Source organism: Plecotus auritus (assembly GCF_963455305.1).
Source record: "Plecotus auritus genome assembly, chromosome: 15".
Taxonomy (NCBI): Eukaryota; Metazoa; Chordata; class Mammalia; order Chiroptera; family Vespertilionidae; genus Plecotus; species Plecotus auritus.
This window is the reverse complement of record NC_137781.1, coordinates 2,934,828-2,955,147: the sequence shown is the minus strand read 5'-3', so window position 1 is coordinate 2,955,147 and position 20,320 is coordinate 2,934,828. Positions and strand designations below refer to the sequence as shown.

The following is a 20,320-nucleotide window of genomic DNA, read 5'->3' as shown; positions in this document are numbered from 1 at the left end:
GGACTTCCCAGACTCGTCCAGTTAGTTAAGTTGTGGTTCATCTTTCATGTCATCACCGGAGGCCACGTCTGTGCAGCAATAAGTCACAGCGTGAAGAGAGAACCCAGGCTCTCGTATCTGAAGTCACTGTGACATCAGTCAACACTGGGACTAATTACACAGTGGTGTTTTTTATGGGAAAAAAATGACTAAAGCCAGCTCTACATTATAATTTAATAGTACTTTCCAATTAACAAACCGTATTTAAAGCTTGAAAGAGAACTTTCATTTTATGGGAATTTTGAGTGACTTATAAAATACATTTCATAATACTCAGCTCTGTAGAGGATTTTTATTCTCCGCTTGTGGCTGCTTCCAATATAACGGCATTGCGGTCCCGGGTGGTGCTTTCCTCTCGCCTGGTCTGTGGTCAGGTTTGCTGGTCGCGCGGCTCCCGCGTGGCGCCCGGTGTGCGGATCCCTGTGTCCTTGCTGGGCCCGAGGTGGGGGCAGTGCCAGCAGGTGTGCTCCCCTCCCGTCCTGGTGCGGAAGTGTGTGTCCCTTAAGGTGTTTCTCTCAGCGCTGGTTCAGGTCGTGGTACCTGTTGGTCTGCTGATGCCGCGATCCTGGTTTCTGTTTACAGAGTCGTTTCTTACAGGTCAGAACTGTAGGAACAACGAGGAGGTGACCCTGATCCGCAAAGCGGACTTGGAGAACCACAACAAGGACGGGGGCTTCTGGACTGTCATCGACGGGAGGGTGTACGACATCAAGGACTTCCAGGCCCAGGCCCTGAGCGGGAGCAGCATTCTCGGTGAGCAGCCTCGCTGCCGCACCCTTGAACCTTCCCGCGTGTCATCCTCAGCAGAGCCTCAGGCCTCCCTCTCGTGTGTTTATTTTTATTGAACTTCTTGAGGTTCCGTTGGTTTATGGCGTTACATAGGTTTCAAGTAGCTCTGTAGCACATCCCCTGTACGTCTTACTGTGTGTTTACCCCAGAGTCTGGCCTTAGCCCCCATTCTAAACGCTCGGTGACTCTCCTGTCATGGAACTCAGGGCGTTGGAAGAATTCCTCACCGTTTTGTGTGATTTGTTCCAACACAACGCACTGGCGCGGGCGCTAAGGCCTGACTGGCCCCGGCAGCCCTGGGAGAGGCTGAGAGGTCGCTGACCTGCCGGTCCGCCTCCTGGCGCCCATTCCGTTTCCGTGGGCCCACTGTGGAGTCGGCGCATCCGCTCTCTTGCAGCTCAGTTTGCCGGGGAGGACCCCGTGGTGGCGCTGGAGGCCGCGCTGCAGTTTGAGGACACGCGGGAGTCGATGCACGCCTTCTGTGTGGGCCAGTACCTGGAGGTGAGGCTGGGCCAAGGGCCGGGGTCACCCTGCCCTGAGCGCGGGCCTCTCGCAGGGGCGGGAGGGCAGTGCCCTGGCGCGGGAGACAGAAGGTAAATGCGCGTTGACTCATGGCGAGGTCTACACGCACTGCTCTGAAAACGTGACTTTTAAAATTGCCAATCTGTAAGAAGTGTAGCCAGTTTCACACGTAAAAGAGGTTATGAGCTTGTGTAGAAGTCGGGAATGGCTTGTGATCTTGAGCTTAATGCCTGGCCATGTGCTTTGGGAAGAACTGCCTGCTGGCATGATTCCTCCTGGTAGGACATGTCCTTCACATGCTCGTGAGCGTTGGCGTGCGTGGCCTGGGTTGGTGTCTGTGCATGGATCCGGAGGCTGTAAGATGTGCTGAGTGCCCTGGGCAGGGCTGGAGCGTTTGTGAAGGGAAGTTCGCTTTGCTTCTAAGTTGTCTAATGTGACCCCAGTTAGGAGGACTGTCGCTGGAATTCTGCCTTCTGACTGTGTGAATGCGTTTATTTCCTCCCAAGGTCGGGGTGATGGACTCACAGCAGCACCGTCACTCAGACTTGGGTTTCTGTCTGGGCTGTTACGGGGCTCGGGGGGGTAGTTTCTGACGCAGGGCCCACTGTCACTCCGGAAGCTGCTGTAGCTCCACGGGGCTGTTCTAGCAGAGCGGCTCTCCCACCGGGAGCCGGAGCTGCAGGCTGCAGGTGCATGTGGTTTACGTCTCCTGGCGGGAGCGCCGCTCGCTGCAGGGCATGGGCGCGGGGCCCAGCGCCGTCTTCCTCCCGCCGCACGCCTGGGGCGAGGACAGAGAGAGGCTGGTGCGCGTCTTGCTGTGGTGGTGGGTGGACCTGCTTTCTCAGCCTGACGGAATGTCCCCTTCCCCAGCCTGACCAGGAAGTCGTCACCGTCCCGGACCTGGGAAGCCTGTCCTCCCCTCTGATGGACACGGAGAGGAACCTGGGCCTGCTGCTCGGGCTGCACGCCTCCTACCTCGCCCTGAGCACACCGCTCTCGCCCGTGGAGGTCGAATGCGCCAGTAAGAACACGCTCGCTCCACTCACCGGCCACGGCTGTTTCAGCAGAGCGTGTGTGCGGGAGTCGGTGGCGTTCGGAGAGCGCTCCTGAGCGCTGAGCCCTGCATCCGGGGGGGGACAGAGGGCATCGGGTGCCTGTCGGGCTGGGAGGAGGTTTTGGGAGCACAGTCCTTGAGAGACATCTGCAGGGGCCGCCGTCTGGGCTTTCGTGTGGAGTCCCCGTCCGCACGGATGGGCAGCCCCTGCCTCCCCCGGGGCGCTGGCTCCCAGGGCCTGTCCGTGCTGTGTGCTCCGTGGTCTCGCTGTGACGGCTGCCCTCGGACAACGCCCACCTGCCCTCGCTGCCTTTCAGGGAGCCCTCCCAGGCGTGGCGGAGCGCAGGGAGCGGGTGGTACCGGCACCTGTGTCGCGGGGAGAGCTGGCTTCCCGCCGAGCGTGCTGCTCTCGCTGGGGTTGGGGAGCGGCGCCTCAGGCTGCTGTCCGTGCGCTTGCTCCCTAGAGTGGCTGCAGTCGTCCATCTTCTCGGGGGGCCTGCAGACCAGCCAGACCCACTACAGCTACAATGAGGAGAAGGACGAGGACCACTGCAGCTCCCCCGGGGGCACCCCCGCCAGCAAGTCCCGCCTCTGCGCCCACGCACGTGCCCTGGGCGACCACTCCCAGGCCTTCCTGCAAGCCCTGGCGGACAACAGCGTCCAGGACCACAACGTGAAGGTGAGGCGCCCCAGGTGGGGCGTGTATGTCGCTCAGGACTCCGAGGGGCCTGCAGCGCCTGCTCTCCATCCGCTCCCCGGGCTTGGCTGAGGGTTCTGGGGGCTGGCGTGGAGGTGAGGGGTGTGGCTCGATGAGCCGCGAGGGGTGGAAGCCTTGCTGGAAGCAACGCACGAGGCTGCGCCCGGGTTAGAGCCCGCGGCGGCCCACGCGGTGCTGACAGTCGCCTCCCTGCTGTCTGTGGCAGGACTTCCTGTGCCAGGTGGAGAGGTGCTGCTGGCAGTGCCACCTGACCACGCCCATCAGCTTCCCCCCCGAGCACCCCGTGGAGGAGGTGGGCCGCCTGCTGCTGTGCTGCCTCTTAAAGCACGAAGACCTAGGTAGGACGCCTCGCGTTCACTTCCTGAGGCCGGACTCCCACGCCGGCCACAGCGTCCCACCAGCCCCTCTGTCCCTGTCTCCCAGGGCACGTGGCGCTGTCTCTGGTTCACGCCGGCGCGCTCGCTGTCGAGCAGGCGAAGCAAAGAGCGCTGCCCAAGTCGGTGGTGGATGTCTGCCGGGTGGTCTACCAGGCCAAGTGCTCCCTCATTAAGGTGGGTCCTCCTGCCAGGCTGTGCGGACGGTGGGCCGGTCGGTCGAGGGCCTGTGGTTAAGTCGTCTCTTATCTCTGACTCGGTAGACGCACCAGGAGCAGGGCCGCTCCTACAAGGAGGTCTGTGCACCCGTCATCGAGCGCCTGCGGTTCCTCTTCAACGAGCTGAGGCCCGCCGTGTGCAACGACCTCTCTGTCCTGTCCAAGCTGAAGCTGCTGAGCTCCCTGCCCCGCTGGAGGCGGGTCGCCCAGAAGATCATCCGCGAAGGAAGGAAGAAGAGGGGTGAGGACGGGAGGAAGAGGAGGGGTGAGGACAGGCGGGCCAGGTCGGAAGGGGCTGCCTGTGGGGCTGCATCAGGAGTGGGTTGACCCTGTGGCTGCTGTGCACCCTGCATGACCTTTGACCTCAGCCCCAGTGCCCGTTACATGCACTCATGGTTCCTCTTGCAGTCCTGCTTCCTTGTCCATGAGCTCAGGCTGGAGTTGCCTCTGGAAAATGCCATTCTTTTAAGTCAGAGGGAGCGTTGGCTCGACACATGACATGGCCTCAGTTTAAGTTGCAGCCTCGTGAACAGAGGTCGCTGCTGCTCCTGCGGCAGCACAGGCCTGAATGTTTCCCAAGGCCAGGTGCCTCGAAGGCTAAGGGTCACCATCTGGCCCATCAGGAGAAGCTGGCTGCCCTGGGACTCCCCTCTTTCTCTGTGGCACTCTCCCCTCCCCCCCCCCCGGCCCCTGGGGCTCCCCTCTTTCTCTGTGGCACTCCCCCCTCCCCCCCTCCGGCCCCTGGGACTCCCCTCTTTCTCTGTGGCACTCCCCCCTCCGCCCCCCCGGCCCTGGGACTCCCTTTCTTTCTCTGTGGCACTCCCCCATCCTCCCCCCGACCCCTGGGACTCCCCTCTTTCTCTGTGGCACTCCCCCACCCCCCGACCCCTGGGACTCCCCTCTTTCTCTGTGGCACTCCCCACCCCCGACCCCTGGGACTCCCCTCTTTCTCTGTGGCACTCCCCCATCCTTCCCCAACCCAGGCGGCCAAGTGTCCTTACAGTGAGAGTGTTTGTGGTGCTTTTGTCGTTTGAACAGTTCAGTTCACAGTGAATATTAAAATATGTGTGTTCTTTGCCTTTATGTAAATTGAAGACTTCTGAATTTAAAACTGCATTTAAGTAAATGGTTTTTCTAACGAACGATGCCTTCGACGTAGTTCCTAAGAAGCCAGAACCTACTGACGATGAAGGGAAAATTGGAAACGAAGAGAGTGACTTGGAAGAAGCTTGCCTTTTGCCTCACAGTCCCGTCCATGTGGACAAAAGACCCCTTGCAACTAGGGCCCCCAAGGTGAGGCATTGCCTGGGACTCCAGGGCTGGCCGCGTGCGAGTGTCCGTGGGGGAGAGAGCGTGCAGCTGGCGAGCGTGTGGGCAGTCGCCCCAGCGCCGCCACCTAGTGGTGCCCTGGTTGGATCCATCCCTGGAGAAGTGCTCCTTTTTCCTTTTTAAAAAAATCCTCATTCGAGGGCCTTCATGGATTTGAGAGAGAGAGAGAAAGCTCGATGTGAGAGAGAAACATCAATCCGTTGCCTCGCCACCTCGACCCACATGCCAGGCTTGTGCCCTGACTGGGAACCGAACCCATGACCTCTTGGTCAATGGGATGACGCCCAGTCAACTGAGCCACCCCGTCAGGGCTTTCCTTTCCCTTCAGGAGCACATTGTGTCATTGTTCATTCTCACTCACTCGCTCACTCATTCACTCATTCACTCACTCATTCACTCACTCATTCATTCATTCACTCACTCGCTCATTCACTCACTCATTCACTCGCTCGCTCATTCATTCATTCACTCACTCGCTCATTCACTCACTCGCTCATTCACTCACTCATTCATTCATTCATTCATTCACTCATTCACTCGCTCATTCACTCACTCATTCATTCATTCATTCACTCATTCACTCACTCATTCACTCACTCATTCACTCACTCATTCACTCACTCATTCACTCACTCATTCACTCACTCGCTCACTCATTCACTCACTCGCTCACTCATTCACTCGCTCATTCACTCACTCATTCACTCACTCATTCACTCATTCACTCCCTCATTCACTCACTCACTCATTCACTCACTCATTCACTCACTCATTCACTCACTCATTCACTCACTCGCTCATTCACTCGCTCACTCGCTCACTCATTCACTCACTCGCTCATTCACTCATTCACTCACTCGCTCATTCACTCATTCACTCGCTCATTCACTCATTCACTCACTCGCTCATTCACTCACTCGCTCATTCACTCATTCACTCACTCGCTCATTCACTCACTCGCTCATTCACTCATTCACTCGCTCATTCACTCGCTCACTCGCTCATTCACTCATTCACTCACTCGCTCATTCACTCATTCACTCACTCACTCTGTCATTCACTCATTCACTCATTGAAGGTCTCCTTGGCTTCCCTGTCCTGGTCCCATTCAGTGGATGGCCCTTTACTCTGTGTGCCAGGTTACCTCTTTCCACAGTGCCTGAGTGTGGACACTTAGAATTCACTTATAAGCCTAGGTGTGTCCTGGTCACTTCACCCCTTAGGCCTGCTGGCATCTGGGTCTGCCTTTGCTGGAGTCACTGCTTTAGCTGGAGTCACTGCTTCAGCTGGAGTCACTGCTTTAGCTGGAGTCACTGCTTTAGCTGGAGTCACTGCTTCAGCACGGGGGCGACAGCAGCGGGGACTCACGCGCCCGCGGTTCCTTCGCAGGACAAGTGGCAGCCGCTCCTGAGCACCGTCACCGGCGTTCCCAGGTACAAGTGGCTGAAGCAGAGCGTGCAGGGCCTGCCCCCGCAGTCAGCTCTGCTGGGCACCATCGCCGAGTTCGCCCTCAGGGAGGAGCCCGTGGATGTGGAGAAGATGAGGAAGTGCCTGCTGAAACAGGTAACATCCTGCAGGGAGTGCCCTTCCCAGCCGCGCCCGGGGCTCGCAACTCTCACCGGGGCACGGTGTCTCACCGGGGCACGGTGTCTCACCGGGGCACGGTGTCTCACCGGGGCGCGGTGTCTCGCAGCTGGAGAGAGCAGAGGTCCGCCTGGAGGGGATCGACACCATCTTAAAGCTGGCGGCCAAGAGTTTTCTGCTCCCGTCCGTGCAGTACGCCGTATTCTGCGGGTGGCAGCGGCTCATCCCGGAGGGCGTCGACCTGGGGTACCGCTGCAGTCTTCCTAGTTGGGGGGGTTTGGGGGGAGGGCAGGCCCTTGCTCTGTTCAGGTTGAAGGTCTGGCAGACCTCCAAGCAGACTCTCTGTGTAGGGAGCCTCTCACAGATTGCTTGAAGGACGTGGACTTGATCCCACCCTTTAACCGGATGCTGCTGGAAGTCACGTTTGGCAAGCTGTACGCCTGGGCTGTTCAGAACATTCGGAACATTCTGATGGATGCAAATGCCAAGTTTAAAGAGCTCGGTGAGTCTAGGAGAACTTCCCGGTTCACAGGCTGCATTGAAATCGCTGCATGAGTGTCTCAGTGGCCACATGAGCCGGTGTCACGGTGTGGCTCCTCGCCGTGGGTTGTGGGAACTTGCAGGTGCCGATGTTTGCTCTGGGGCAGACTTCAGTCACTCGGCTCATTAGAATGGTGATCTCAGCTGCTGCATGCTTTCTCAGATGCGAAACAGAACTTGCAGAATCGGGCAGAAGACAGTCTTGTAGTGTCCTCACAGCTTCCCGTGCGTGTCGCTGCCACCGTCCACCCTAGAGCGTGTGCTGGGGGACGTCACGCGCCTGCGAGAGGCCAGGACTCGCTGTGGGAGGCGCCTGTTCTCACTGATGGGATGTGTGGCCACAGGGTGCTGATGAGGGTGCAGTGCGTTCTGTAGCGGGTGGGGTGGCTGCGCGGAGCCAGGGTGGCAGGGTCGTCACAGAAGCACGGGCTCCCGCCGTCCACTGGAGAGCACAAGTTCGTTTTGTTTTGTTTTTTTCATTTTTATTGTTGGAAGTTTTACATCTGTCCCTTCCCTGCCATTGCCCTCTCCCACCTGGAAAACAGGACTTTTTAAAAATTGCGAATGCTTTCTCTGTCGGGTGTGTTCTTGTATCTGCGCACGAGCCACTGAGCCCGTGCCGATGCCTTTCAGGGATCCAGCCCATCCCGCTGCAGACCATCACCAACGAGAACCCGGCGGGACCCAGCCTGGGCACGACCCCCCACGCGCGCTTCCTCCTGGCGATGCTCAGCATGCTGACCCTGCAGCACGGCGCGCACAACCTCAGCCTGCTGCTCAACTCCGGCACGCTCGCCCTGGCACAGACGGCGCTGCGGCTCATCGGTGGGTCGGCCGCCTGGCCTCCGTGGGGAAGGCCAGCACTTGCCTGGGTGTCTCTCAGCCTCTCTGTCGTTTAGCTTGTGGTGTCATTGTCAGCACCCACGGTAGGAAAGGTGTGTCCCTTCCTGGGGTCTTGGCCCCTGGTCAGAACCCTTTGGCCACAGGTGCTCAGGCTTCCTCCTGGAGGCCAGGCCCCTCCTGTTGGGCCGTGTGTGTCTGAGGCCAGGGCGCACGGCGGCGCACACTTCGCTCAGGTGGGGTGGGAGCACCGAGGGAGCCCTCCAGCTGTGTGTGTCACGGTCCCTCCTGGGGCTTCAGGCTGGGCGTCCCCGTTGCACAGGCCCTGGTGGGGGTTCTGGGTCTCGTGCTGCATCTATGGATGTGTGGCGAGCATCGCCCCCTCCGCGGCGTTAGCCTTTCACTCCGAGCCTGGGCGCCTGCGTGCCCAGCACCACGCCCGTCTCCCAGCAGCACTGCGCTATCTATTGAGGTCGGGGGGCGCCGGCCTCCTGGGCAAGGGCAAGTGGTGCCCTGCCCTGTTTCGGGGCGAGTTAGAGAATTGGCATCGATTCTTTAAATGTCCGGTGGATTCAGCATTAAGCCATCTGGTCCTGGGCTCTTCTTGGTTGGGACACAACTCTTTCCTGGGGCTGTAGGTCTGCGCACACTTCCTATTTCTCCCCGAGTCCGTTCACTAACGCTTCTAGGCCCTCGGCGTGGTGCCCGGGTCTGCTCAGGTGCTGGCACAGCGCTCCCGGCGCCCTCCGTCCCGTGCCTCTGCAGAAGGTCACCGTGGTCTCCTATGGTTTTAGTTATTTGTGTCCCCCCTTTTTCCTAACGTCTCCCCCTCCCTTCATAGCCAGCGAGACCACAGGCGGCAGGGGGCCACTGCCCCTCCTGGGGTGGCCTTGCTGCTCTAAAGTCCTGGGAAGTGTTGCTTCTCCCCAACACTCAGCTCTTGGTCGTAGGTGGCCGACTCTCTCTTAGCAAGCAGTCAGGCTGTTCTAGAGAGTTCCACACGTAGCGGCAAAATATACACGACACACCGTGTATTCTTTATTGTTTAAAATATCGCATATCCCTTTTCCCCGACCTCTCCCCAGCCGCTCCCACCCAGCACATGCCTTCACCCCCGTCTGTCCCCTGGTCGTGCTCATGCGCGTGCACACAGGTCCTTTGGTTGATCTCCTGCCTCCCCCGTGGAGTCTTAGGTGACCGCCTTCGTATTGTTAACGATGGGAGTGGGTGGAGATGAGGAAATGGCAGGACCTGACTGGCTGCCGTTGTGCCCTGCAGGCCCCAGCGGCGACCACGTGGAGGAAGACGGGAACGTGTCTGCCCGCGGCGCGTCCGCCACCGTCCTGGAGGAGACGAGGAAGGAGGCAGCGCCCGCGCAGCTCCCAGTCTCAGGGCCTGAGCTGGCCGCCATGATGAAGATCGGAACCAGGGTCATGCGGGGCGTGGACTGGAAGTGGGGCGACCAGGTACTCGGGGGGCGAGACGCAGCCGCCGCCCCGTCGGCTCTGCAGTCCTGACTGGCTCACTGGGTGCGAGGGGAGTACAGCTGGTGGCTGCCTGCGCTCGGGGCGGGTGCCCTGGCAGGTGGCAGCTGTCGGTGGCTGCTGAACGAGTGGAGGAATATGTCCTGCGTAGGGACACGTCTCACAGGCGGCTGCGAGGAGGTGCGCTCAGAGGAGGCCGGGGCTGGGCTCCCAGTCGGTGCCGGGCAGTCAGCAGTCAGAGGAGATGCAGCTGCTGGTCTCGGGTTTCCTGTCCTGCGAAGCCTCGTGAGGGGCCGAGGACTAGGCGCCAGGACCGCTGGACAGCCTGGCCCTGCGGCGGCCGCCGACCCTGCTCACCTCGGGCCGGCCTGGCGTTCCATGTCGGGGGTGCCGTGCGCGATGCGTGTGGCCGGCCAGGTTGGAGCTGTCACGGGCAGGAGTCTGTGCAGGGACGTGGCCGCCCTCCCAGCGGTGTCCGTGGGACAGGCCGCACGCGCCCCATTACTGGTCTTCCTTTGTGCGGCCCCGCAGGACGGACCCCCTCCCGGCCTCGGCCGTGTGATCGGGGAGCTGGGCGAGGACGGCTGGATCCGGGTGCAGTGGGACACAGGCAGCACCAACTCCTACCGGATGGGGAAGGAGGGCAAGTACGACCTCAAGCTGGCGGAGCTGCCGGCCTCCGCGCAGCCCTCGGCCGAGGACTCGGACACGGAGGACGACTCAGGTGAGTGCGGGGCCCTGGGGGTCAGCCCTGGGGTGCAGCTCAGGTGCCGGCGCGTGTGCAAGGGGTCGGTCTCTGAGGGACTCTCGTGGTCAGAGGGAGCAGCGGGCGGGGGGTGAGCTCTGCAGTGTCGGGCCTGGTGCCCCCCAGCTCCCGGGGCTTCACCGGGAGGGGAAGGTGGCCGTCCAGGCCTCTCGTCCCAGAGCCCCGGCCCCCCGGGAGCCGGCATTCCCTGCCTCGCAGCCGGCGTGGGGCGTGTGGGAAGCTGCCTCCTAAGGGGTGGGCCTCGCCGCCGTCTCGGCGCGGCGCTGTCTGCTGAGGCGGCGTTACGGATTTCCCGACTTGGAAGCTGGTTCCCTGCGGAAGGCCGTGGTCGGGTCACGGCTGCACGGGTGGCGCTCCTCTTCCTGCAGAGCGAGCGGCCCTTCCGAGGAGCAGAACCAGGACGTGACGCCACCCGGACTCCCGTCAGGGCCTCCCACTCTGTTCTGGGTGGTTTGTTTTCAGAAGCTGAGCCGGCCGACAGGCACATGCACCCCACGGCCATGATGCTGACCAGCACCGTGAACCTGCTGCAGACCCTGTGTCTCTCGGCCGGGGTCCACGCCGAGGTCATGCAGGGCGAGGCCATCAGGACCCTGTGCGGGCTGCTGCGCGTGGTGGTGGAGAGTGGGACCTCGGACATGACACGTACGCACGGGGCCGCAGGCAGGGCTGGGCCGCGGTGTCAGCGGGTGGTTGAGTGTGTGGTGTGTGTGTGTGTGTGCACGTGTGTGTGTGCATTTGAGTGTGTGAGTTGGTTACGAGAGACTAAGTGCGTGTGAGAGTGAGACGTGTGAGTAACGGGGTAGGTGTGTTTATGAAGGTGTGTGAGCGTGGCTGTGGTAGAGATGTGCGCGTGGCTGTGGGAAGGTGGGTGTCTGAGTGTGTCGCTGGGAGCCTGGGTGAGCTGGAGCGGGTGGGCAGGGGAGAGGGGAGACCCAGGCCCCGAGAGGCAGAGCCGTCTCATCGGAGCTCAGGTGGATGAAGCCCTTCGGCTAACACAGACGCCTCGTACCTGGCCTGGCCATCCGTGTGCAGGTGAAATGGGGTGACGTCATGGGGCATGTGGCGTTTCGAGATCACAGTGGGTGCACGCCACTGCCCGAGCCGTGTGAGCTGTGCAGCATCCGCTCCTTACCTGTGCCAGGCACCGCCTGTCCTTCCGGGGTCTCAGGCGCAAGGTGCTCCTTGAGACCCCGAGAGGCCTCCTCCGCCTTTCTCTCTCAACGCGTGCACTGGCAGCGTCTTTGCCAAGCGGCTCATTGTTGAAAGGACGGGCGTGCAGGTTGGCAGCCGAGTGCTGAGTGCCGAGTGCCTCGGAGCCGGCAAGCAGGCTGTGTCCCGTGTCCCCGCAGCCTCCCCCAACGGCGCCGTGTGCCGGGAGCAGCACCGCAGCTGGTGCTCGCTGGGCTTCGTGCGCAGCATCGCGCTCACGCCCCACATGTGCGCCGCGCTCAGCTCCCCGCCCTGGATCGCCCTGCTCATGAGGGTCGTCGAGGGACACGCGCCCTTCACAGCCGCCTCGCTGCAGCGTCAGGTACCGTGCGGCGTCGGGGCTCAGGGTAGCATCAGGGCACCGGCCCTCCCGGGGTCGACAGGTGCAGAAAGGGGCGTGACGGGCACAGCAGACGTGTTAAACCTGAGGCCTGAGTGGTGTGCGCGGTGGTTCGGGCACGGGCAGCATCCCTGGCGCAGCCAGAAGGGCCGGAGTCCATCTGAAGCAGGGGCCGCGGGTCTCGGCCCCGCGTGAGATGTGCTCATCGGAGCTGGGGGTTGTCTTGAGGGGAGTGAAGCGAGAGGAGTTACCTTCTAACTGAGCAGGTACCTGCCTCTGTCACGTAGTTTGTTTTTAACCCTCGGTCATCCGTAGCACTCACTGATGTGGGTGTCCTTGGCTGTTAAATAACGAGTGTTAGAACTTTCACGTGGTTAATTCCGTTACAGGGACAGAAAATGAAGGGAAGATAAAATTCTCACCTCTGTGTGTCGGGTAGCGTTTTCTCTAACGCGGCCCTTTATCGCCGCACAGATCCTGGCCCTACACCTCCTGCAAGCCGTGCTGCCCTCGTGGGACAAGGCCGAGCGGGCCGAGGACATGGAGGGGCTGGTGGAGAAGCTCTTCGGGTTCCTGGGCAGCCTGCTCACCACCTGCTCCTCGGACGTCCCGTTCCTCAGAGGTGGGCGCCCCTGTCGCGGGCCTGGCTGGTGTGCGGGCGGCCATGGTGCTCCTGTCCTGTCCTGGCTGGTGTGCGGGCGGCCATCTAGCTCCTGTCCTGTCCTGGCTGGTGTGCGGGCGGCCATGTAGCTCCTGTCCTGTCCTGGCTGGTGTGCGGGCGGCCATCTAGCTCCTGTCCTGTCCTGGCTGGTGTGCGGGCGGCCATCTAGCTCCTGTCCTGTCCTGGCTGGTGTGCGGGCGGTCATCTAGCTCCTGTCCTGGGCCTGGCTGGTGTGCGGGCGGCCATGTAGCTCCTGTCCTGTCCTGGCTGGTGTGCGGGCGGCCATGGTGCTCCTGTCCTGTCCTGGCTGGTGTGCGGGCGGTCATCTAGCTCCTGTCCTGTCCTGGCTGGTGTGCGGGCGGTCATCTAGCTCCTGTCCTGGGCCTGGCTGGTGTGCGGGCGGCCATGTAGCTCCTGTCCTGTCCTGGCTGGTGTGCGGGCGGCCATGGTGCTCCTGTCCTGTCCTGGCTGGTGTGCGGGCGGCCATCTAGCTCCTGTGCTGTCCTGGCTGGTGTGCGGGCGGCCATGGTGCTCCTGTCCTGTCCTGGCTGGTGTGCGGGCGGTCATCTAGCTCCTGTCCTGTCCTGGCTGGTGTGCGGGCGGCCATGGTGCTCCTGTCCTGTCCTGGCTGGTGTGCGGGCGGCCATCTAGCTCCTGTCCTGTCCTGGCTGGTGCGCGGGCGGCCATGGTGCTCCTGTCCTGGGCCTGGCTGGTGTGCGGGCGGTCATCTAGCTCCTGTCCTGGGCCTGGCTGGTGTGCGGGCGGCCATCTAGCTCCTGTCCTGTCCTGGCTGGTGTGCGGGCGGCCATCTAGCTCCTGTGCTGTGCTTCTTTCAGAGTCCACCCTGCGGAGGCGGAGGGCCCGGCCGCAGGCCTCGCTGACGGCCACGCACAGCAGCACGCTGGCGGAGGAGGCGGTGGCCCTGCTGCGCACGCTGCACTCCCTGGGCCAGTGGAACGGCCTTATCAACAAGCACATCAACTCGCAGCTGCAGGCCGTGTCGCGGAGCTGCGGGCCCACGCCTGCCGGCGGGGTGGGTGCCAGCCTGACGCCTGGCGTGACTAGAACCCTTTCCCTTACCCGTTCAGTTGCCTCTTAAGATGCTGTGTGTTTTGTTGAGTGACGTGTCTCCCAAGAGCGTGACTGGGGATAGTGCGGGGAGTCAGGAAAGGACGGGTGAACCTGGCCCTGCTGACCACGGTGGGCACAGGTGGCTCGCTCCCTGGCCCGTCCTCAGCGTGCTGTCTGTCTGTCTGTCTGTCTGCACCAGGCCCTGCTGGAGGACTGCCTCCCCGATGCGGACAGCCCCGAGGTGGGCGGCCTCATGGCTGTGCTGGCCGTCATCGGGGGCATCGACGGCCGCCTGCGCCTGGGGGGCCAGGTTGCGCACGAGGAGTTTGGGGAGGGCACCGTGACGCGCATCACCCCGAAGGGCAGGATCACCGTGCAGTTCTCGGACATGCGGACGTGCCGCGTCTGCCCGCTGAGCCAGCTGAAACCGGTAGGGGCACCACGGGGTCTGGCCGTGCTAAGGGGCTTCGTGCTGGCACGGGCTCTGGCATCGGGGCTGCGGGCCGGCAGTTCAACTCCTCCCGAGGCCGTCACCCCAGAAAGCCTCTACCGCCTCCTCGCCTGCTATACACGGGGCGAGGGGGGCTCCCTCAGGCTGGGCGACCAGCAGCTCCCGGGTCTCAGCCTCGCGAGTGGGGGGAGGACTCCTCACCACGGCTGCTTCCTGTGGGAAGTGCTTTCTGCTGGTGTGGGGGACAGGCATGTGCAGCAGGGAGGACACAGTCTGTGACCAGGGACAGGGAGGTGTCCGTACTGCTGGGCCAGCCGCTGCAGCCCGCCCGGTGCTCCTGTAAATGCCGTGTTATGGACGCGTACACACGGCAGTACCTTACAGGGCACAGGAGAGGCTCCGTAGGTCCTCACCACCCCGACGGAATCACCGTTGACAAGGAAAGAGTTAGTTAGGTCATATCTACTGTACACATACGAATCTTTCCTTTATTGGCCTTTTTTATGAAGTTCTTTTTTTAAATATATGTTTATTGACGTCAGAGAGGAAGGGAGAGGGAGAGAGAGAGAAACATCAATGATGAAATCAGTTGCCTCCTGCACGCCCCACACGGGATTGAGCCCACTTCCTGGGCATGTGCCCTGACCGGAATTGAACCCAGGACCCTTCAGTCCGCAGGCCAGCGCTCTGTCCACGGAGCTAAACCGGCCAGGGCTTTAACATCATCTTATGAAGTTATTTTCAGTCAAAAGACTGTGGACACGTGAGGTCTTTCAGAATTAGCCCCGTGGTTGTGATAACTTCCAGGACAGCTCACGTCCCCGTTGTCTGGGCCGCCTGGTGAAGGTGCTGCTCTCCCCGCAGCTCCCCGCCATGCCCTTCAGCATCACCAGCCTGCCCTTCACGGACCCCATGCTCGCGGTCTGGGCCCAGCTGGTGACCCTCGCAGGGAGCAGACTGGAAAAGCACAAGATAAAGAAGTCGCCCAAGCAGGGGTTTGCAGGTATTAACGCGGCCAGTCTCGGGCTCCCGCGGATGGGCCCTGTGGAGTGACGATGGGCATGGCGCCTGGCGTGCTGCTGGGGGGGGATAGGTACAGGAGGGACTCGGTGCCAGCCGTGGCCTGCCCTGCTTCCGGGCCAGCGTCTCCTTTGAGCCTCCACAGCTCTGGCTGGGGGCACGTGCTTGTCCACCACACGTCCAGAATCACTAACCTTCCCCTGCCGTCACCGTGCGTGAGCCCATCTGTGGGTGGTCAGGCTCGATGCCCGAGAGGCGCCTGGGTCCTTCCGTCCCCTGCAGCGCTGGGCCCTGCCGCGCCCGCTGACCCTTCCTCCCACAGGCCCGGTGGACTTGGGCCTGCTGCGGCGCCAGCAGCTGAAGCTGTACGTGCTGAAGGCGGGCCGTGCGCTGCTGCCCCACCAGGACCAGCTCCGGCAGACCCTGGCCCAGCCCGCTGTGCAGGAGGCCGCTGCGCAGGCAGGTAGGTGAGGGAGGCAGGGGGCCCGGAGGGGCCGGGGGTGTCCCTAAAGGTGAGGAAGATGCGCTGCCCAGTCAGTCCACACCAAGGAGGAGCGACATGGCCACGGCCTCCTGAGCAAAGACTGAGGGTCGGCGGGAGGGAGGGGCGCAGGGCTCTGCCACCGCCACTGCCAAGGGACCGGGGCCCGCAGCACTGACGACGGCACGGGCAGCGTCTGAGCAGCGCAGTCATGGCGGGGGGGGGGGGGGGGGGGCGGGGGGGGGGAGGCAGGGGAGGATGGATCTGAGCCCAGAGCAGGAGGCTCTGGCGGCTGTGGCTGGGCTCTGAGCCTGATGGGTCCGGGCTGTGGTGGGTGGGAATCCGTCGGTTCACGCGCTCAGGCACGACCTCTAACGTTGGGCGTGTTCTGTTTCCATCCAGATGACAGCACAGCCGTGTCCCCGGACCTGGGGGACATGTCCCCCGAAGGCCCGCAGCCCCCGATGATCCTGCTGCAGCAGCTGCTGGCCGCGGCCACCCAGCCATCCCCGGTGAAGGCCGTCTTCGCCCGGCAGGAGCTTGAGGTACCCGGTCCGGCAGCTCTCGCCCGGCCCGTGTGTATTTTCCCACCGACAGGTTCCTTTCCCCCTTTTCCCGGGGCCTGTGCCTCGTGCGACCCCGGAACAGGCTGGCGCCCTCCGTGGGTGAGTCACGGGCCCTCGTGCAGCTGAGCGCTCGGCGTTGTGTGAGTCTCGGGACTCTTCCGCTCTAGTTGGGGCAGCCGTGGAACCGCACGGCTGGCAAGAGCACAGAGGGCTGAGGCTAGCCTCCTTGTGGACGCGTGCGGGTTAGTCGAAAAGCCGCCAGATGCAACTGGGTTAGACGCCCCACTGCTCACGGGGTCTTGTTCCAGGAAGTGCCGTTGGGGAAGGAGCTCCTGCCCACGCATGGGGCCTGGCTCGCTTGGTCCACTGTCCAACGCCTTTCCTGGGCCCTCGGTCACTGCCCAGCCAGGCCCTCGCCCGGTGCCCCCAGCAGCTCGGGGCCGGCTGGGGCTGGGCCTCCGGAGAGGGGCCCCGGGGCCGGGTCTGCGTGGCGGCAGCTGTCGTGGCCCAGCCTCTTGTGGAGACTACGTTTTTTAAACACTTGTTGCGCGATTCGTAAGAAAACGCGGGTGGAACAGAGGCGAGAACAAAGCGTGGGTGCTCACTAAGTCAGGCAGAGGCACCGCCAGGAGCCCTCAGTGACCAGGACCCTGTGGGCAGGGGGTCCCCAGCGAGGAGGCATCTGTCTCTGGCCCTGCCGGAAGGCTGGCCCCTGTCCCCCGTGATGGGTGCCGGGGTGGCGGGGGGGGGGAATGGGACGCCGTGACTGGCCTGAACGCCAACCACCTGTGAGGTCTGAAAACCTGACACGACAAAAGTGGCCTCGGCGTGGTGTGTGTCCCACTGCCTGCGTGCGGGGGGTACAGGGAGGAAGGACGGGCAGTGGCCGGCCTCAGGTCGGGAGGGGCCGTGTCCCGGGGAGAGGAGGCCTCCCTGCGGGGAGCTCAGCCCCATCCGGTGCTGCTGCCGCCCCCTCGGCGGCTCTGACCGCGCAGCCCGGCTCCTCCGCAGGCCGCCGCCTTGGCCGTGTGCCAGTATCTGGCCGTGGAGTGCGCCCACCCGTCCAGCCCGGCGTTCGAGGACGGCAGCTCCAGCGAGGCCAGCACGCCGGTGCCCGCCCAGCACCTGCGCCCCGTCAGAGCCAGGAAGCGAAGGCAGTCGCCCGTGCCCGCCCTCCCCATCGTGGTCCAGCTCATGGAGATGGGGTTCCCGAGGAGGAACATCGAGCTCGCGCTGAAGTCGCTCATGGGCGCCTCGGGGAACGCTGCCGGCCTGCCAGGTGCTGTGCTCCGTGGCTCTCGCGGTGCCCTGTGCACTGGCTGACCTGGCGATGCTGGCGGCCGAGGCCGGGGCGGGGCACCACGCTCACTGTGGTGTGTGCTCGCAGGCGTGGAGGCCCTGGTGGGGTGGCTGCTGGACCACGCCGACGTGCCGGTGGACCTCTCGGACCCAGACACAGGGTCTGAGGATGGTTCCGATGAGGACCTGCTGGAGGACTTGGACGACACCGCCTGCGCTCTGGTCAGTGCCCCCCACCCCCCACCCCACCACGCCCCCCTGTCCTCGGCTCCGGGCTCCGCCGGGCGCGCTGTGGTCTGCCGGTGAGCACGGACCCCGCCCCCACACCTGGGATGCTGGTTGCGGCAGACGGCGCTCCATGAGGGAACCGTGTGTGCGTGCAGCCTGTAGACGGCGCTCTATGAGGGAACCGTGTTGTGTGTGCCGCCTGTAGACGGCGCTCTATGAGGGAACCGTGTGTGCGTGCAGCCTGTAGACGGCGCTCTATGAGGGAACCGTGTGTGCGTGCAGCCTGTAGACGGCGCTCTATGAGGGAACCGTGTGTGCGTGCAGCCTGTAGACGGCGCTCTATGAGGGAACCGTGTGTGCGTGCAGCCTGTAGACGGCGCTCCATGAGGGAACCGTGTTGTGTGTGCCGCCTGTAGACGGCGCTCTATGAGGGAACTGTGTGGTACGTGCCCCCTCGACCTCTGACCCAAGCAGATGGTTTCGTGGGGATGGGCGGTGCTCAGAGGTGTCTGTGCTCCGGGCTCCGAGAGGCCCCGCCTGCGGGGCTGGTGCTGCTGGTCTCGGATGCGGGTCTGGCTCTTCAGGGGCTCAGAGTCCCCCCCGTCTTCCAAGCGAGGCCTTCTTGTGCCCCCAGATGAGTTGCTGTAGGGAAACCGGTGACTGTTCCCACTGGGACTTCCTAGTGTAGGTCTCACAGTGCCTCTCAGCTTCACCTGTGTCACCGCGTTTTAAAGCGTAGTTGACATTTCACAGTCTTCCGGTGCCGTGGTGACGGAGAGCCAGACGTACAAGAAGCGGGCGGACTTCCTGAGCAACGACGACTACGCCGTGTACGTGCGGGAGAACATCCAGGTGAGCGGCGGCGTGGGCCAGAGGCGCTCAGGCGCACACACAGCTCACGCTCCCGCGTCTGCGAGAGGCCACGGGGCGAGCAGCGTGCACCGCACGGAGGCTGTGGCCTGGGCGGGGAGCAGGGCCGAGCCCCAGGGGGAGGTGCTGAGGTCAGTCAGCGCCGCCTGCTCCGAAGCCCTGCTTGTTGGTCTCTAATGGCCGTCGGGCCAGCGCCGACCCCTGTGGGCCCAGCTCTGCCGTCCCTCCCAGCTCGCTGCCGGCGTCTCTGCTTTGGCGTGAAGCTGCCACGTCAGCGGTTGCTCTGTCACGGTTTACAGAGGAAAGGAAGGGATGTGCTGGGTGTGCGTACGAAGGCACCAGCCCTTCTCACGGCTGACGTGCGTGCCCTCAGGGCTTGGTGCGCCCTGGCCCTCGTTCCTCTTGCGGGGGGGCGTTCCTTTGTGTGAACCACCCATCTCTGCTCGCTCCCTCGCTTTGTGGCACGAGGGGCCCGGCTCCCTGGGGCGCTTGCTGCCCCCACCGCGAGCCCGCGGCTTCCCCGGGAGCCCTGGCTCCGCTCAGCGAGAAAGGCTTGGTGCTCCGTGGGGAGGAAGCCGTCCCAGGAGCAGTGACGCTGCTCGCGCGGCCACCTCCTCGGCCGCACGCCGGGCTGACTTCCATTGGTTGTCCCTTGAGGTGGGCATGATGGTGCGGTGCTGCCGGACGTACGAGGAGGTGTGCGAGGGAGACGTGGGCAAGGTGATCAAGCTGGACCGCGACGGGCTGCACGACCTCAACGTGCAGAGCGACTGGCAGCACAAAGGGGGCACCTACTGGGTGCGGTACATCCACGTGGAGCTGCTAGGTGAGCCCCGCCTGCGCCCCGCCCCGGCCCAGCAGCGCCCGCCCGCCGTGCTCACCTCGGCTCCTCCCATTGCATCCTTAGGCTACCCTCCCCCGAGCTTCCCCGCCCACATCAAGATCGGAGACAAGGTGCGGGTCAAAGCCGCGGTGACCACCCCGAAGTACAAGTGGGGCTCCGTGACGCACCAGAGCGTGGGCGTCGTGAAAGGTAACACCCTCGGCGGCAGTGCCAAGTGCTCACTTTCTCAGCCCACAGAGACCGTTTCCTCTCGTTCACGGGGAGAGATGCGTGAGGAAAGCCGGGGCACGCAAGCCGGGCTCTGTCGTCCTGCTCCAGGCGGGAGCCCCGTCGTGGCAGGTGGGGAGGGCGTGTGCCCCGGAGCTCGGGGGCCTCTGTGGACACTTGGGGAAGGTTGAAGGAAGCGGGGAATGCGAAGAATGGGACACTCAGGAAGTGTTCCCCAGAAGGCAGAGAGGATGGAGCCAGGAGGAAGTTACTGGAGGAGGCAGGCGGCCCTGGCCACCGGGCAGGGCCTAGTTGTTGGTTTGGGGCGACTTGAACTCGATCAGACGTGCCTGTGGTTCTGTACCTCGACCCGGCCGTCCCAGGGTGGCCTGTCTGGGATGCTCTGTCCAGCGGCCTGCCCAGCGGCCCATGTGTGAGCGGCTGGCCAGCTCCCTCGGACGGGGGCCATTTCCCCCTTTTTCTTCATCTTTATAAAAACGTCGGACCAGGTTTAAGAACGGAATGTGCAGGTGATGGGAGGAAGGCACTGGAAACACAAAACGCTCCGTTCACACTTGACGGACGTTGAGGTTCTAGATCAGACGAGTGGCATACTTCAGAAGCCACGTGTGTCCGCTTTGACAGTTGCGTGAGAAGTTAAATTAAGTATGCGTGTGCTTTAATTTACCTGTGAACTCGTTCCGTACATAGACAAGTCCCGCTCTGTTCTGAGCATCGTGGAAAACGCTCCTCTGCGAACAGCGGGTTAGACTCGCCCCGCGGTGCTGCCCGGGCAGGGCAGGCGCTCACGCT

At 63.1% G+C, this 20,320-nt stretch overlaps 1 protein-coding gene across 1 annotated transcript in view; it reads left to right on the top strand.

Annotated features, from left to right (window-relative positions):
* HERC2 (HECT and RLD domain containing E3 ubiquitin protein ligase 2) overlaps positions 1–20,320 on the top strand; it is a 72,637-nt gene that overhangs the window by 23,671 nt on the left and 28,646 nt on the right. Inside the window, exons 24-50 of the mRNA XM_080651456.1 lie at positions 637–792; positions 1,226–1,329; positions 2,221–2,371; positions 2,869–3,083; positions 3,328–3,460; positions 3,546–3,673; positions 3,760–3,955; positions 4,874–5,007; positions 6,433–6,606; positions 6,737–6,873; positions 6,978–7,129; positions 7,801–7,992; positions 9,286–9,473; positions 10,023–10,215; positions 10,720–10,902; positions 11,610–11,791; positions 12,284–12,431; positions 13,307–13,503; positions 13,741–13,971; positions 14,857–14,995; positions 15,335–15,475; positions 15,896–16,038; positions 17,071–17,338; positions 17,447–17,580; positions 18,340–18,438; positions 19,114–19,282; positions 19,364–19,489. Coding sequence (XP_080507582.1) covers positions 637–792; positions 1,226–1,329; positions 2,221–2,371; positions 2,869–3,083; positions 3,328–3,460; positions 3,546–3,673; positions 3,760–3,955; positions 4,874–5,007; positions 6,433–6,606; positions 6,737–6,873; positions 6,978–7,129; positions 7,801–7,992; positions 9,286–9,473; positions 10,023–10,215; positions 10,720–10,902; positions 11,610–11,791; positions 12,284–12,431; positions 13,307–13,503; positions 13,741–13,971; positions 14,857–14,995; positions 15,335–15,475; positions 15,896–16,038; positions 17,071–17,338; positions 17,447–17,580; positions 18,340–18,438; positions 19,114–19,282; positions 19,364–19,489 — 4,413 coding nt within the window. The remainder of the gene's footprint in view (positions 1–636; positions 793–1,225; positions 1,330–2,220; positions 2,372–2,868; positions 3,084–3,327; positions 3,461–3,545; positions 3,674–3,759; positions 3,956–4,873; positions 5,008–6,432; positions 6,607–6,736; positions 6,874–6,977; positions 7,130–7,800; positions 7,993–9,285; positions 9,474–10,022; positions 10,216–10,719; positions 10,903–11,609; positions 11,792–12,283; positions 12,432–13,306; positions 13,504–13,740; positions 13,972–14,856; positions 14,996–15,334; positions 15,476–15,895; positions 16,039–17,070; positions 17,339–17,446; positions 17,581–18,339; positions 18,439–19,113; positions 19,283–19,363; positions 19,490–20,320) is intronic.